Here is a 13,702-nt window from a genome sequence, read left to right as displayed (position 1 = left end):
CAGGGCCTCCCAGTCCCATCTGTGGGCATGGTCGGTGGGAGGGAGCGTTTCATCCTGGAACCCGCCCCTCCCTCTGCCAGACGACCTGATCCAGCTGACAGCCATGTGCTGGATGAGGGAGTTCATCCAGCTGGCCGGCCGGGCAATGCTGCCCTACTCCTCTGGGATCCTGACCGCCGTCTTGCCCTGCCTGGCCTACGACGACCGCAAGAAGAGTATCCTTTGCTCTGGAGAAAGGAGGCGAGAGCAGCCCCGCAGGGCGCCGTGAAGTTGCAGGACCCTGCAGTGGGGTGGGTCTCCCTTGGGATGGGGCACCTCCCGATAGTCCCTGGGATCAAGGGAACGGGAGGTGTTGCTGAGCACAGACTGGGAGCGCCAAGACAGCACCAAAGCTGTCCTGCTTGCTTACAGATCTGGAGCAGCTCTGGGCCCACGCTCCAACCCCTGAGCTCACTGCCCAGCCAGGGTGGGGAAGTCCTGTTGTTGGGAAGGGCCCCTGCGCGTCACAGAGGCATCTTGAGGGGACACCAGTGTGGCAGGACATGCACTCTGTTCAGACTGCCGTCTGCCCACTAACACGCCTCTGCAGAGGACCGAGCCCTGACCGATGCCGGTGCACTCGGGCTTAGGGAAGCCCCCGGATGGGGATGCTCCTTACATCAGTGGACCCAGGCATCAAGGAGGTAGCCAACGTGTGCAACCAGAGCCTCATGAAGCTGGTCACCCCTGAGGACGATGAGCCTGAGGAGCCAAAGCCAGTGGTGCAGAGGCAGGCAGACCCCAACCCCGACAACTCTTCGGCAAAGCAGGAGGGGCCAGGCAGTGGTGAGTAGGCTTTGCCTCCTGCCCCTCACCTCCCAGGCCGGGCACCAGGGAACCAGAGGTCATAGTTGATTTGGTCGTAGTTAGCCTCACTAACTACTTTCCATACGTTAACTCATGACAACTCAATAAGGAGGGAAGCGCTATGATCCCCGCTGAACAGACAGACATGGGGAAGATAGATCACACAACCAGGACCTGGCCGTTGCTAAGTATCAGGGTTGGGATTTGAACCCTAGCAGTCTGTCTTGTGCTCTTAACCATTTTGCTTAGAAAGCCATTACTCCTCCCCCGAATCCTTCTCTGGGCTCAGCTACAGAAATGGTTTTCTGTGCGGGAAGGGTGGAGTGAGGCAGTACAGGTCTCTTGAATCTTGGCTGTAGACATGCAGCCGCCCTGCTGCTCTTCCTGCACCCGTCATCCTCACAGAGGGAGCTTGTTCGGTCTGGGGGAATTCTGTCACAATCATTGTCTTTAAAAAATGGAATGACTCTGCTCTCCTTTCAGACTCCGTAGCATCGTTGTCTTGTTTCTCTGTAACGTGAAGAAAACCATGTTTCTGCCAATTGGAGTCCGGAGTTTGACCCTCTAAATGTCGTCTAGAACTGACTTTTTCTCTCTCGATGTCTGTCCTCACTGAGGTCCCTGATCAGCTTTGGGATTATGTGCTCCTTTACAGAATCAGCCAGAGAGTACATTGATGCGGAACCTACTCAAATCTGTGAGTCTGGGACTTTGTCCCAGAAGGAAAGAATCGAGAAAGCATTCTCTCCCCTGGCCATTCTATGTGAGCATTTCAGGCACGCAGCCCTGGCCTCCTCCCATGGGTGTGGCGTGCTGGATTCTTTCAGGTGTCACGTTACAGCGGGGCCTGGCCTCTTGGGCCACAGTAGCAAAACAGCTGGAGGCAGAGCAGCACACAGCTGGAGCATTGGTGGTTCAGTGGTAGAATTCTCGCCTGCCACGCGGGAGGCCCGGGTTCGATTCCCGGCCAATGCAGCAGCTGGAATTTTTTTTGGCAGCTCCTTGAAAAAGGAAACTTGGGGAGATAAGTTAGTAGGAGCCTCCCAAGGCAGGAGCTTTCTCTCTGAGAGATATTAGAAGAATCTCGGGCATAGACATGTTTTGTGAACTTTGACTGATATATGAGTATTTTTTAATCTTTTCATTTTTAATTCTCGTTTTAGAAAATTTGGAAAGTGGGCGGAAATATAAAGAAGCAGGACTGTTCCCACCAAGAGCCAATCAGTATTATGATTTTGGCGTATTTTTTGCATTGTATGTATTTGAGGTCATACAGCTTGTACAGGGTGGGGCAAAAGTAGGTTTGCTTATATGGCAACCAGTCAGGCCTCTGGAAAGGAACCACCATCCTGTGGTCGAGGTAGCGGCTGGGAAACCAGCTGGAGCGTTGGTGGCTCAGTGGTAGAATTCCTGCCCGCCACCAGGAGGCCCAAGGTGGCCCAAGGCGGCATAATTAGCTCAGGTTTTAGGTAGTTTTCCTTAGCTTTCTGGAAACAGCTCCCTGCTCAGGAGAATCTTATCTTAACCAAGATGCATGCAGGCAACTTGGCTTCAGATTTTACTGCCTCATAAACAGCCTTTCGGCAGACACAAAGCTCACTTTACGGTAGTTCCCAGAGATGGCAACAGCTAATTGGGGCTCCGCATCCACTCCAGCCCTGCTTGTAACTAACCAGCACCTTACCAAGGCGCCAGGAGAAGGTGCCAGCAAGCCGGAAGAGTGATGATTTCACTGGTCCATGGGTTCATCCCAAACTCCCCCCTTCCTCCAGTCATTCTGTTCCTCTCTTCCAACCGGGCCCTCCTGGAGAAGGCAAGAGCCTCCGCCTGCTCTCCCTCGCCTCATGGCTCCCTCCTGGCTCCGTCTATGTTGCTGCATCCCACAGCACACCTCCTTCTTCACCGCTCGCCTCTGGCCACGCCCATGGGAGACTTGTCAGCCAGGCCTTCCGTGCATGAGCATGCACTCACACACACAGACTCACACACTGCTTCTCCCTCGCCTCTCACCACAGGGCTCCGGTTGGAACAGGCTCACGTGGGTGCCACACTGCACCCAGCCCCCTCTGCTTTCTCTGGCTCTCCCTCAGCTCTCCTGCTGGGGGGGGGGGGGGGGGAGGAGTCCAGTGCAGGGGCCCTCTCTGACTCTGAGTTCCTGTGGGATGTGATGTGTCTTTCCTGTCCCTCTCCGTGACATTCCCTAATGGTCTCATGTGCCGTGACCTGGCTCTGTTAGCCTCCTATCTGTTGCCCTTGGGCAAGTGGCTTGGCCTTTCTGTGCCTCAGATTCCTTGTTTGTTAAATAGGGCAGCAGTGATGACACAGCCCACAGTGTGAGGGCGAGTTTCAGACAAGAGTTTTGCACGTAAAGCTCTTAGCACATGAGAGAGGCACTCAGTTCCAGATGCTGTGGGGTCTGGTTGCTTTCATTCTGGTTAGAATAGATCCATCTCCTTAACAGTGTTCTCCCTTGTGTTAATCACTAGCCTTGCCCAGGTGGGTCCTAAAGGAGGGAAGGAGAGGGTCAGGGGTTGAAGTCCATGTGGCAAGTGAAGAGCAGAGCTATAAATAGGGTTCCGTGCAGGGCTGGTGACTGGGGGCAGCATGTGATGGACCCATCCGCTGCGGAGTTCTGACGCGGTGGGTGTATTATATCAGCACCTCCTGTGGGCTCTGCAGTGCAGGGGCGAGCCCCGGCACCTGCCTGCAGGAGCTCAGGGCTGGGCTGCCGGTGAGTCGCCCTGTGACTCTGGGCGTGGTCACAGGGCCCTGCCAGGCTCCAGGGGGGTTATTTGAACTGGATCTTTTCTTTCTCTTTAGCTTCCACTCTCCCTCATCCTCACCCCCATTCTATACTCTAATTATAAAGAAGAGATTTGGGGGAAGAAACAGACATTCCTACTGGGCGAAAGCAAAAAGTAAACAAGTTAAATATATTGTCTGGCAAGTATATTTAGCAGCGTGCATCAGAAGCCTTAAATATTTAAGAATTTTTTTAAGGCAATAAATAGGTTTTTCCTTTTAAACACCTAACAGGTGGTAGGTAGCCCATTGGTTGTCATAGCAAGCCTGTGGTGTCGATACTGTCATTACCCCACCATCCAGGTGAGGAACAAGTCAAGTAACCTGCCCAAGGGTCACACAGCCAGAAGGAGAGGAGTCAATGCTCACACCCAGTCCCAGGGACCTGAGTCTCTGCTCATAGCGATGTTTACACTGTGGTTCTCGGACGAGGAATTAATACAAAAGGGCAGCAAAGGTGCTTGGCCTGACTGGGGCTCCGAGAATTGCAAAGGAAAACAAAGTATGATTTTTATTCCGCTTGGCAAACATTTGAAGGATTACTGATATCCCTGTGGGGGCTTCGTGGGAATGACTGTTCCTCCTTTCTTGAATATACAGCGGTAGAACCCTCCTAAAGGGCCACTTGGCAATATTTGTTGGGGTGTCAGATGCCTGACCATCCTACCAGCAGCCCCCGTGTTCAGGAGATCTGGAGAAATGCTTACCCTCCTGCATAAGGAAGCAGGGGAGGATGTAAACGAAATTAGGAAACAATCGAAATTAATTGGAAGCCAGTTTCCGACATCACATCATTCCGTCTATAAATATGTGTGTTTTTGAAAGATGAGAGGGGAGAGGCCGGCCGCCAGGGGCATGGAGCTCCAGCTGCTTTTCCAGGCTGCTGGTCCAGGCCGGCCTGCCCCCCCTTCACACATCCTCCTCCGTCCCGGGGGCCGCTCAGCAGGCCCAGCTCAGGCCCAGCCCCCACCGCGCTGTGCCACGTCCTCCAGAGGCTCTCTGCTCAGACTTTCTGTTGAGCGGCGACGAGAGGGCACCTGCCTAACTGGTTCAGTAGTTTCCCGCGCGCAGAGCGAAGATCAAAGGCTGAGGAGGGACGGGCTTGGCTTTGTTTTCGACATTTTCAGAGTGAGGACATGTTTTACTTGTATGATTATAAAACTGTTCAGAGGCCAAGGCTGGTACCATTTGAACGATATACGTAATAATAGTTTTAATTTTAACCCACAGAATAAAATATGTGTCCATAGTGATACGGGATGGATGGACAGATTGCTAGGTAAATGGAGAAGAGACAGCTTCCTTATAGCTGGCAGCTGTTTAGCCTCTTCGGGAATTGCCAGTCTGGTTTCCATTCCCGCCAGCAGTGTGTAAGGCTTCCAGTTTCCCCACATCCTCACCACCAAGCGTCACTATTACCTCTCGTGGGTGTTAGCCATCGGAGTGGGGGTGGAGTGGTATCCCATTGCGGTTTTGCGTTGCATGTGCCTGGCGGCTAACGATGTTGAGTGTCCCAGAAGTCACTTTTAACATCCATTGCCCGCGGGCCCGAAGTCCCTTCTGACCTTTCCCAGATGAGTCCCGTGCTGGTGTCCCTCTCCTTGTGAGGTCACATGCCTCAACTCGTCCGAGCCCGGGTCCTAGCCCCAGGCTTTGGGGAATGAGCGGCCGTGGGTTCTCAGGGCTCCGGAGCCATGTTCCTTTTCAAGGGCTGGGATCCAGGTGCGGGGGACCGAGAGGCTGTGTTTTTATAACCGGGATCTTGTTCATTCAAAAGGCCCAGCAGCCTTTAGCATGACGCATTGTTCCTCTTACTCTCCCAGGAGGCCCCGATGTTTCTTGTGACTCCAGCTTCAGTAGTGGCATCAGTGTCTTCTCTCCAGCCAGGTGAGTGGGTTGCTCAGCCAGAGGTGTTTGTGAAAAGCGAGCAGCCTAGACCTTTCTGGGTGCAAACTGCGTGGGGCCGCCGCTTATGGGCACAGGAGGTGCCTGGTGAGGGGATCTGAGACGCGGATCAAGCCTCTCTCCCCCAGCTCTGATGGACAGAGAGCTGTCTGAGGGGAGTGGGGATTAGAAGCTCCTGCTGGTCAGAAGCATAACTAATGGCGTGGCGACTACAGGACACTTGCAGTCACCGCTGCCCAGCACCTTTTCCTGTCCAGGAGGACGTGGGGCTGACAAGACTGACGATGGGAAGGCTGTGTGAGGACAGGCTGGGTTACAGGCGGCAATTGGTGGAGTCTAAGAGTGCATGGACATGGACTGGACAGCAGGGGTGTCCTCTTCTAGGCTCCTGGGTTGGCTGTAATTGCACAGCCTTCCACATGGGGGCAGTGCAGGCCAAGCATGGAGATCATTCCCTTCCCTGCCAGCCCCCTCCCTAGTCTGCAGGGTGAGGGCATTCCCCTGGGAAGGAATTATCACCATGCTGTCCTTGTCTGAGTGATTCTAAGGACATGGCCTATCTCACTTTTCCCTTCGGTGGAATTGGCACTGGTGGGGCCAGAGTGGATAGCGATTCTCCTGCAAATGGGTTTTTTCCCTTTGAACTCAGGCCTGGGAAACCAGTCCCTCGGGAAGGAAAAATGTGCACTCGGTCCCAAGAGGCTCTGTTCTCCCCAGACTCTTGGATCTTCCCTCCTTTTATATCATTTTCCACTGATTCTTACCTTTAAGGACCTGTGCATGTTTTCTAAGTGTGCGGGTGCTGGTTATAAACATGCACTGCTCCTAGGACCATTCGCAAGTTGTTCAAGCAAACCAGTAAGCTTCCTTCATCCACTCGTTTCAGTTAGGTGCCGTGCGCTCCTGCACCTGCCTGCGGGTCCCAAAGGGGAGGTACCACCCTTGAACATGGTCCTTGACCTTGAGGTTCTCTGTGGGGAGGCAGAGAAATAATCCGGAAGTTGCCAGAAAGGGTGGTGATTGCTATGACGGGGACTCTGGTGTGGGGGGCAAGCGACAGCGCTGAGCTGAAGCTGGAATGGTGTCTGACGGGGATGAGCTCTCGGTGTGGCTGCGTGATTCCTAAGCGCTTGCCTTGCCAGCTACTTTGTGTCACATCATTAGACTTTGCCGATGTTTCAGTCCCTTGGGGTCCGTGGGATTATTGTCTCCACGTTAGGGCTGAGGAGGGACAGGAGATCCCGGAGCTGCTGTGCAGAGGACTCACGTAGGAAGGACTCGGGAGGGTGCAGACTGGTCAGGAGAGCTAGAGGCTCAGCCTGAAGGGGTGGCAGCATAGGGAGGAAAGTTGGATCGATTTGATATCTGTTTTGAAGGTAGAAGTGACAGAATCTGCTAGTGGGGTGCAGTGAAAGGAGAGAAGTGACAGAAAGAATAACTTCTGGTCTGGGGCTTGAGCCAAATCAGGATACCTGGTGTCGTTTCCCAAGGTGGAAGGAGGGACAGGTGAGTGAGAGGGCCAGTCTGACAAAGGTGGCTCTGGACATCCCCTAGAGTGGTTAAGGGGGCAGGTGTGGGTAGTGAATTCTGGAACTTGAGGGAGAGGTCTGGATGGAGAAGCAGGGAGACGGTGTCCCACAGAGGACATAGACTGGTGTTCTGAGGCTGTGGGAGCCAGCGGTACAGGCGGGAGAGAGGGAGCAGACCTGTGGTTTAGAAGCTCCTCTGGCATCCGGGGAGGATAGGTGAGGGAGAGGGCAGACTGACCGCGGAGAGGCCTGTTGCAGGCGGGTCTCTGTAACTGAGGCTACAGGGATTGTCCTAGTCCATGGACGTCCATGCCCACCCCCTCTATTTCTTTCTCTCTCTCTCTCTCTCTCTCTCTTACTGAACCAGGCAAGTCCTCCTCTCTCGTAGTGGAGTCCCACTTTCTAGGCGTCCATCCTGGCCCCACCTTGCAAACAGCTTGAGTTCTCGCAGCCTCGGCTCTCTCGTCTGGAGACTGGGTGTGACGATGGTACCGCCTTCATAAAGGCCTGAGCTTATGTGAGCTGAGCTGTGTCTAGCACATAGGATGGGCCTGGCCCACAGAAAGCACTTCCCACTCCAGCCGTAATTGTCACCACGGGGACCTTGTTATCAGCCCCGCTCTACCAGTGAAGAACCAGGCCACGGAGGTTGACTTTTGCCCGAAGTCATTCAGCTAATTAGTGGCCACGCGGGAACCTCTGATGCTCGTGGCTGCAGAGCCGCAGGAGCTCCGTGGATTGCTTTAACCCCCTGACCAGGAGCTGACAGGCTCCTGCTCTGATGCTGAGGACATTCAGGACAGGTCCCGGGAAAGCCGGGGCCCTGTCCGTGACCTAGGCAAGCACATAGATCTAGAAATCGTGCTTCCCAGCTTTCAGCATCTGCTGATTGGAAAAAAGGTAGAAAAACTCTCTTTCTTTTTTTCCTTCTTTTTAGTTTTAGTTTTAGCTTCCTTTTGATTTGGTTAGAGATGTGACATATGAGTACACTAAAGAGTTAGACATTACAGAAATAAAGTGCTGCCTCCCAGAGAGAGCCACTGGAATTTGTCGTTATTTATAGGTGGTATCGGAAGCATTATTCAGTAAAGAGGTATTTTAATAGCCACTGTAGCGCCATGCCTTTGGAAATTGTAGTCCATATATACAAAGTAAGACATTCGTTATGAGATGCTTTATGAAAAAGCGCTCGGTGAAAATGGGGTTTTGCAGACACCTTGAAATAACTCAGAAGCCCCAAGAGTGATTAGTCTAGACTTTCTGGAACCCACGCAGAAACCTGTTTTAAACTGAGAAAGCCAGGGCGGGGGGTGCCCCACCTCGGGCTCCAGCCCAGCAGCTCAGGGGCTGAGCACGCCATGCAGCCTGCGCTCTCCAGGAAGGGCCCATGTTTCCAGAGTCCTCGCTCCCCACTGAGCATGCTCAGAGCCCAGCGCACAGCAGTTCCCCCCCTCCCTCACACCTGGTGAGCAGCCCAGAGCCGCCTCAGAGACAGGTGGGATCATCACTTCTCCTGTTCCCAGCACTGAGATCAGTCTCCTGGGGCGTGCCTGCTTCCCTCGACCGTCACCTCCAGCCAGTCACAGAAGTGACACCCAGGGAGAGTGTCTCCAGCTGAGAAATGAGTTCTCTGTGCCTCTCTCAGCCTCAGTCCATTGAAGGATCAGGGTACATGAACTGTGAGAGGTCCTTTCAGGTATAAGGCTGTGGTTGACACCTACCCCTCCAGCAGTCTGAAGTGCCATCTCTGGGAGTTGTGCTGAGGCTGGCGTGTGCTGTGAGAAAAGCCAGAGGCTCTTAGGCCAGTTCGCATACAGACTCCTTAAAATCCTCCCCTTTGTTACTTGGCCCTGACAGTGCCACCTGAGGGACGCCATGGGCTGGTTCTTGCTTCCTGCCCTCAAAGACACTGAGCTGGCCAGAAGCATCTCAGAATCACTGTGAGTGAAAGAACATTGCTGTCCAAGGACCATCCAGCCTGCGCCCCTTCAGATCACTAGATTTGGGCTTTCCCCCAGAGATACCAGCTTCCCCAGTGTCCTCTCTCCCTAATGAAGGCTTCGTCTGCCCTCCTGATGAGAAGATACACTGAAAAGTGTGTGTGACAACCCCTTTCTCCCTCCACCATGTGGGGCTGCCATCCTGCTGCCCCTGCCAGGGGTCAGTTGGAACCGATGCCACCGGGGACTCTCCTGAGCCTGGCTCCTTCGGGCAGTGGGTGCCCTGTGGCCAGCCTGGACTCAGACTGCCCAAATTCAGATCTCCGGCTCCACCACTTCCTGGCTGTGTAACCTTGAACAGGTTACTGACGTCTCTGTGCTTCCGTTTCCCGTCTGCAGAACGGGAATAACATTGTATGGGCCTGAGGGAAATAATGAGGCTCTGCAGGTACAGAGCTCGGCACAGGCCTGACACAGAGTATTTACCCAAGAAACGTGCGTCATCATTTCCAATACCACATCCTCCTCATGGTCACACCAGAGCCCTGCGTCTCCCTGACGCCCCCAGCCCAGGTTCATACACACCCCCGGGCCTGAACTGCCAGGGTTTGGCACTGCCTTCCTCCCCACCAGCAGCTCCGGACAGTGCTTCCTCAGTGCAGCGCAGTCCCCAGGCAGGCAGAAACCAGGCCCTCCTCCCAGGGGAGTCATGGCGCAGGCACGGGTGCTCCTTCGCAGCCAGCCGGCAGCCAGAACGTGCCGCTTCTGCTGGGGAAAGGGACTCACCCAGGCCCGACCTGGGGCTTGGGGAGTGAGGGAAGCTGGGTGGAGGCTTGGTTGCTGTTCATTCCCTCTGCCTCCGAGCTCCTGCCTTGGGGAGGCCCTGGGCTGTGCAGGCTCCTGCACCCCGGTCCCTCCGGCAGGGAGAAGAGCAGGGAGGGAGCTCACCGCAAAGAGCCGCGAGGGGCCAGCAGGATGGGAAAAGCAGAACTTGAAGATAAGTAGATCGTGCAGGGAGAGGGGACGTCTAGCCAATGGTTAGACAAAGAGAAATGCTTAGGAAGCCCTGAGCGGGTTGGTGTGGAGCTGTGCCGTCCACGCACATGCAGAAGCCAGTGTCCCACGTGGCTCGCGAGCTGTGCCGTCACCGTGAGACGCACTGGGCTTCAAAGCCTTGGGCACAAGAGAAATAGAAGGCACCTTGTCAGTGACCTCTGTGTTCGATATCAGTTACATGTTGAAAGGGTAACGTTTGGGGCATATTGGGTTAATTAAAATGTGTTCATTTCCCCTGTTTCTTTTTACTTCTTAATACAAAACCAGGAAACGTTGAATTCCATGTGTGGCTCCCATTGTATTTCTCCTGGACAGTGAGCGTGAGAGAGAGGCTGAATGAGAGGGTGGTGGGAGCCCACAGGGGCCGCCCCACGTGGTCTGTGCAGGAGTTCCCCGTCTGTTTAAGGCCCCCCAGGTCCTAGATGCTGGGTGTCCTTGGGAGGCCCCGGAACTCCCCACTTCTCGGGGCTCTCAGGGAAATCTCAGGGGCAGCCCTGGCCAGAGGATGGACGTGCCCAGTGTAGCCCCGAAACGAGCACTGTGGGGAATCATCAAACCCTATTAAGTAGCAGTTCCGTTTAGCACTTACAAAGCTCAGAGCTTTGCCCTTTAGGAATACACATCAAATAAGCTTCAGAGAAGCTGCGGGCGAGTTAGGGAAGCACAGGCACTGAGTTCCTGGCGCAAATGAATAATTGAGCAGCCTGGAAATACCACGGAAGACCGTTCTGTGCAGGCGGGAACTGAGGCCCTGTCACTCGGGTCGTGGCCCCCGGGGGCGAATGCAGTGCGACGCAGAGCCGCTCCCTAGCATCCTCGGGTTTTCTGCCCATGCCGTCCCATCCCCGAAAACTCCAGCCTCTGGGCCCATGCTTCCATGTCCCAGCAGCCCCAGCCCTCCGGAGACCAGCAGGGCTTTGGCCAGTAAGGCCGGCGTCCGTGTCCCGCTGAAGCAAAGCACGTCTAGACAACTGTGCTTCTCAGGCCGAGGCCGACTTCCCGGCCAACGGGAATGTCACTGTTTCAGAGGCAACTCAAGGCTGCTCGCTTAGGCCGCCCCTGTGCTGAGTGCCCTGGGGGCCGACAGACAAGAAGCTGCGGTCCCTGACCTCCCCTGAGCAATGTTCTAAGGCGCTGTGGGGCTAAGGGGTGTTGGCAGGGCCTTTTCCTGGACTTTGTGGACGAGGTGGCTTTATTTATCACACAGGGTCCGGACTGAATGTGCTGAGGGTGCTCCCTGGCCTTCAGCCCTGAGGCCTGCGGGGGCCCAGCTCAGTGACACTCGAGAGGATTTCTACCGTAGCAGCGAGGCCAAGAAAAGGGGGAGTGGGTGGGGCCCCAGCAGCCTGGCCCCTTCCTCCCGGTGTGGCTTCCAGGAGGGAGGGAAAAGGCCTGGCGACCGTGTGTGCGTCTGTGCTCTACGCCAGGGGAGCGGGCAGGACGTGGTTCTGAGTGTGCAGGGCGGGGTGGGTGGTGCGGGCTCGCTGGGGAGGGCTGCCGTGGCCTCAGCTCCTCGCTCTCGCCCCCCCCCCAGCACTGAGAGGGTCCCAGTCACCCTCCACCTGGACGGGATTGTGCAGGTGCTGAACTGCCACCTCAGCGACATGGCCATCGGCATGATGACCCGGATCGCCGTCCTGAAGTGGCTTTACCACCTCTACATCAAGACTCCCCGCAAGGTGAGCCCCAGCCTCATGGGCCCAGAGGTCCCTCCCAGCCCGGGGCAGTTCCCGGGTCCATCGGGTTCCGAGGGCCTGCGCCTGCATGTAGGGTCTGGGTCACTGCAGCTCTGGAGCAACCCTGCATGCAGGGCAGTGGCAGGTGCCTGAGGAGCCGTCAGTGTCGGGGGTGGGGAAGGTGGTGCGTGCAGGGGACCCTGCCCGAGCTGAGCCCAGGCCCGGAGCGAGGGAGCTCACGGCGCCCCGCTCTCCGCTCTGCAGATGTTCCGGCACACGGACAGCCTCTTCCCCATCCTCCTGCAGACGCTGTCGGATGAATCTGATGAGGTAAGTGCACAGCACCCCTCCCCTGTGACTTGGCTTCCCGGCCGTCCCTTTGAATGACGTGGGCTCTTGTAGCTGAGAGGTGCTTGTTTTGTTCTCTTAAAGCAACACCCAGAAAGTGCCCTGGTCCTCATACCTGGTAAGATGGCCAGGCAGAGGGAAAGCTTGATTTGCTGCCCTTGGCTTAGAGAGTAAGGGCTCCTCCTCTGTTGGCACCCTGGGTCAGGGCATCTGCAAGGAAACGACGTCTGCACAGGCAGCTCGCTGGCCCAGGATGGCAGTGGAGAGTGACAACGGGGAGCATGACTGTGAGTCAGGCGCCGAGTGCTCGGTCTGGCCTTGCTTCATTGCCTGAACTTGAGCAAGACACGTCTCGACCCTGCGTCTCCTTTCTCCCATGTACAGTAGGGTAGTAAGAGCACATGGGTGGTGAGAATGAAACACTTCTCGGAACATGCCTCCGTGCCAGGCTGTGTGCACGCTGAGCACTGTGAGGGCTGGTCGTGCTGTTCATTGCAACTGGGCTCCATTTTGACCTCAGGTTTGAAGTTGGAACCCTCTGCTTTGCTTTGTTGGGGTCACCAAGGGCTTCTGGTGCAAAGGCCCAGAGTCTGGCCCGGATCCTGGATCCCGAGTGGGGAGCTGGCCGATGCGGGGAGCTGGGCTCTGGGTCCTTCTGCCATCTGGGGGCTCCTCCAGCCGCACACCTTTCCCCACACCGTTCTCGGCAGCGCTCTGTTCCGGGGAGCTAGGGTAGGTGAGTCCTTTTTCAGGGCAGGATTTGCAGCTGAGCATTGTCACTTGCCAGGGTGGCATCCCGCCGCCACCCATGCCAGCTCCAGGCTGCAGGGCAGATGCTGGCTGCTGGGCCTTCGCACCGCTCCTTCCTTCTTCCAGGCCCTGGGCAGCCGTGGGCTCCAGGCAGAGCTGTGGTCCTCCACGAGGCTGTGGGTCCTGACTACAGACTCCCACAGAGCCCACTGGGAACGTGGGAGTGGACAAGGGCTGGAAGGTGGGGGAGAGAGGGACATGGCTCACAGCTTCTTATGGAGTAAGCCACCTCGGTCCTCCCTGGGCTGGTACCAGGCTGGGTGGGGCGCGGTGCCACGGCAACTGTCCTCAGCCTTCACCTGAGCTGAAAGGAGATGCAGACAAGCAGATGTCTGCCCCTAAGTCCTCTAAGGCAGCGGTCGCCAACCAGTGGTCCGTGGACCACTGGTGATCCGTGAGGTCCGAAAAGTTGGCGACCGCTGCTCTAAAGTAATCGGTGTTTCCAGAAAAATCCGAAACGGATGGTCTAGGAATCTGCCCTTGACCCCTCCTGCATGCCCACCACATACACACACACATTCAAGCAGCCACACACGTGCGCAACCACACACCCTCTCTCCCTTTCCCCACCACCACTGCAGTGCGAGCCCAGGTGGACTTGGCCCCGTTCTGCCTGGATTGAGAGTGACTCACTGCACAGTCACAGCCCTCATTTCAATACAAAAAGGAAGAGAAGAACTTGGCTGATTGGCTCCTTCCCTGGGATCTCACTGGAAGCAGCTGAGTCCTCAGTCTTTTAAATGGAGCTGGTTAATCCCATCCAGCCTCTGCTTGCAGTTGGTTTTGTGTG

The 13,702-nt window shown here is 55.8% G+C and overlaps 1 protein-coding gene and 1 non-coding gene across 4 annotated transcripts in view; both read left to right on the top strand.

Annotated features, from left to right (window-relative positions):
* VAC14 (VAC14 component of PIKFYVE complex) overlaps positions 1-13,702 on the top strand; it is a 91,116-nt gene that overhangs the window by 18,022 nt on the left and 59,392 nt on the right. For all 3 annotated transcript variants that reach the window (XR_006741855.1, XM_036441058.2, XM_036441056.2), the window contains exons 8-12: positions 81-215; positions 673-825; positions 5,472-5,535; positions 11,613-11,757; positions 12,019-12,084. Coding sequence is in view for 2 of the 3 variants with exons in the window: in XM_036441058.2 (XP_036296951.1) it covers positions 81-215; positions 673-825; positions 5,472-5,535; positions 11,613-11,757; positions 12,019-12,084 (563 nt within the window). In the remaining variant the exon portion in view is untranslated. The remainder of the gene's footprint in view (positions 1-80; positions 216-672; positions 826-5,471; positions 5,536-11,612; positions 11,758-12,018; positions 12,085-13,702) is intronic.
* On the top strand, positions 1,751-1,821 carry TRNAG-GCC. The gene has a single exon. It is a non-coding gene; the product is annotated as a tRNA-Gly (tRNA).

Source organism: Pipistrellus kuhlii, unplaced genomic scaffold (assembly GCF_014108245.1).
Source record: "Pipistrellus kuhlii isolate mPipKuh1 unplaced genomic scaffold, mPipKuh1.p scaffold_m20_p_17, whole genome shotgun sequence".
In the NCBI taxonomy this organism is placed as follows: domain Eukaryota; kingdom Metazoa; phylum Chordata; class Mammalia; order Chiroptera; family Vespertilionidae; genus Pipistrellus; species Pipistrellus kuhlii.
Note: the sequence above shows the minus strand (reverse complement) of the source record. Positions and strands in the feature narration are given on the sequence as shown.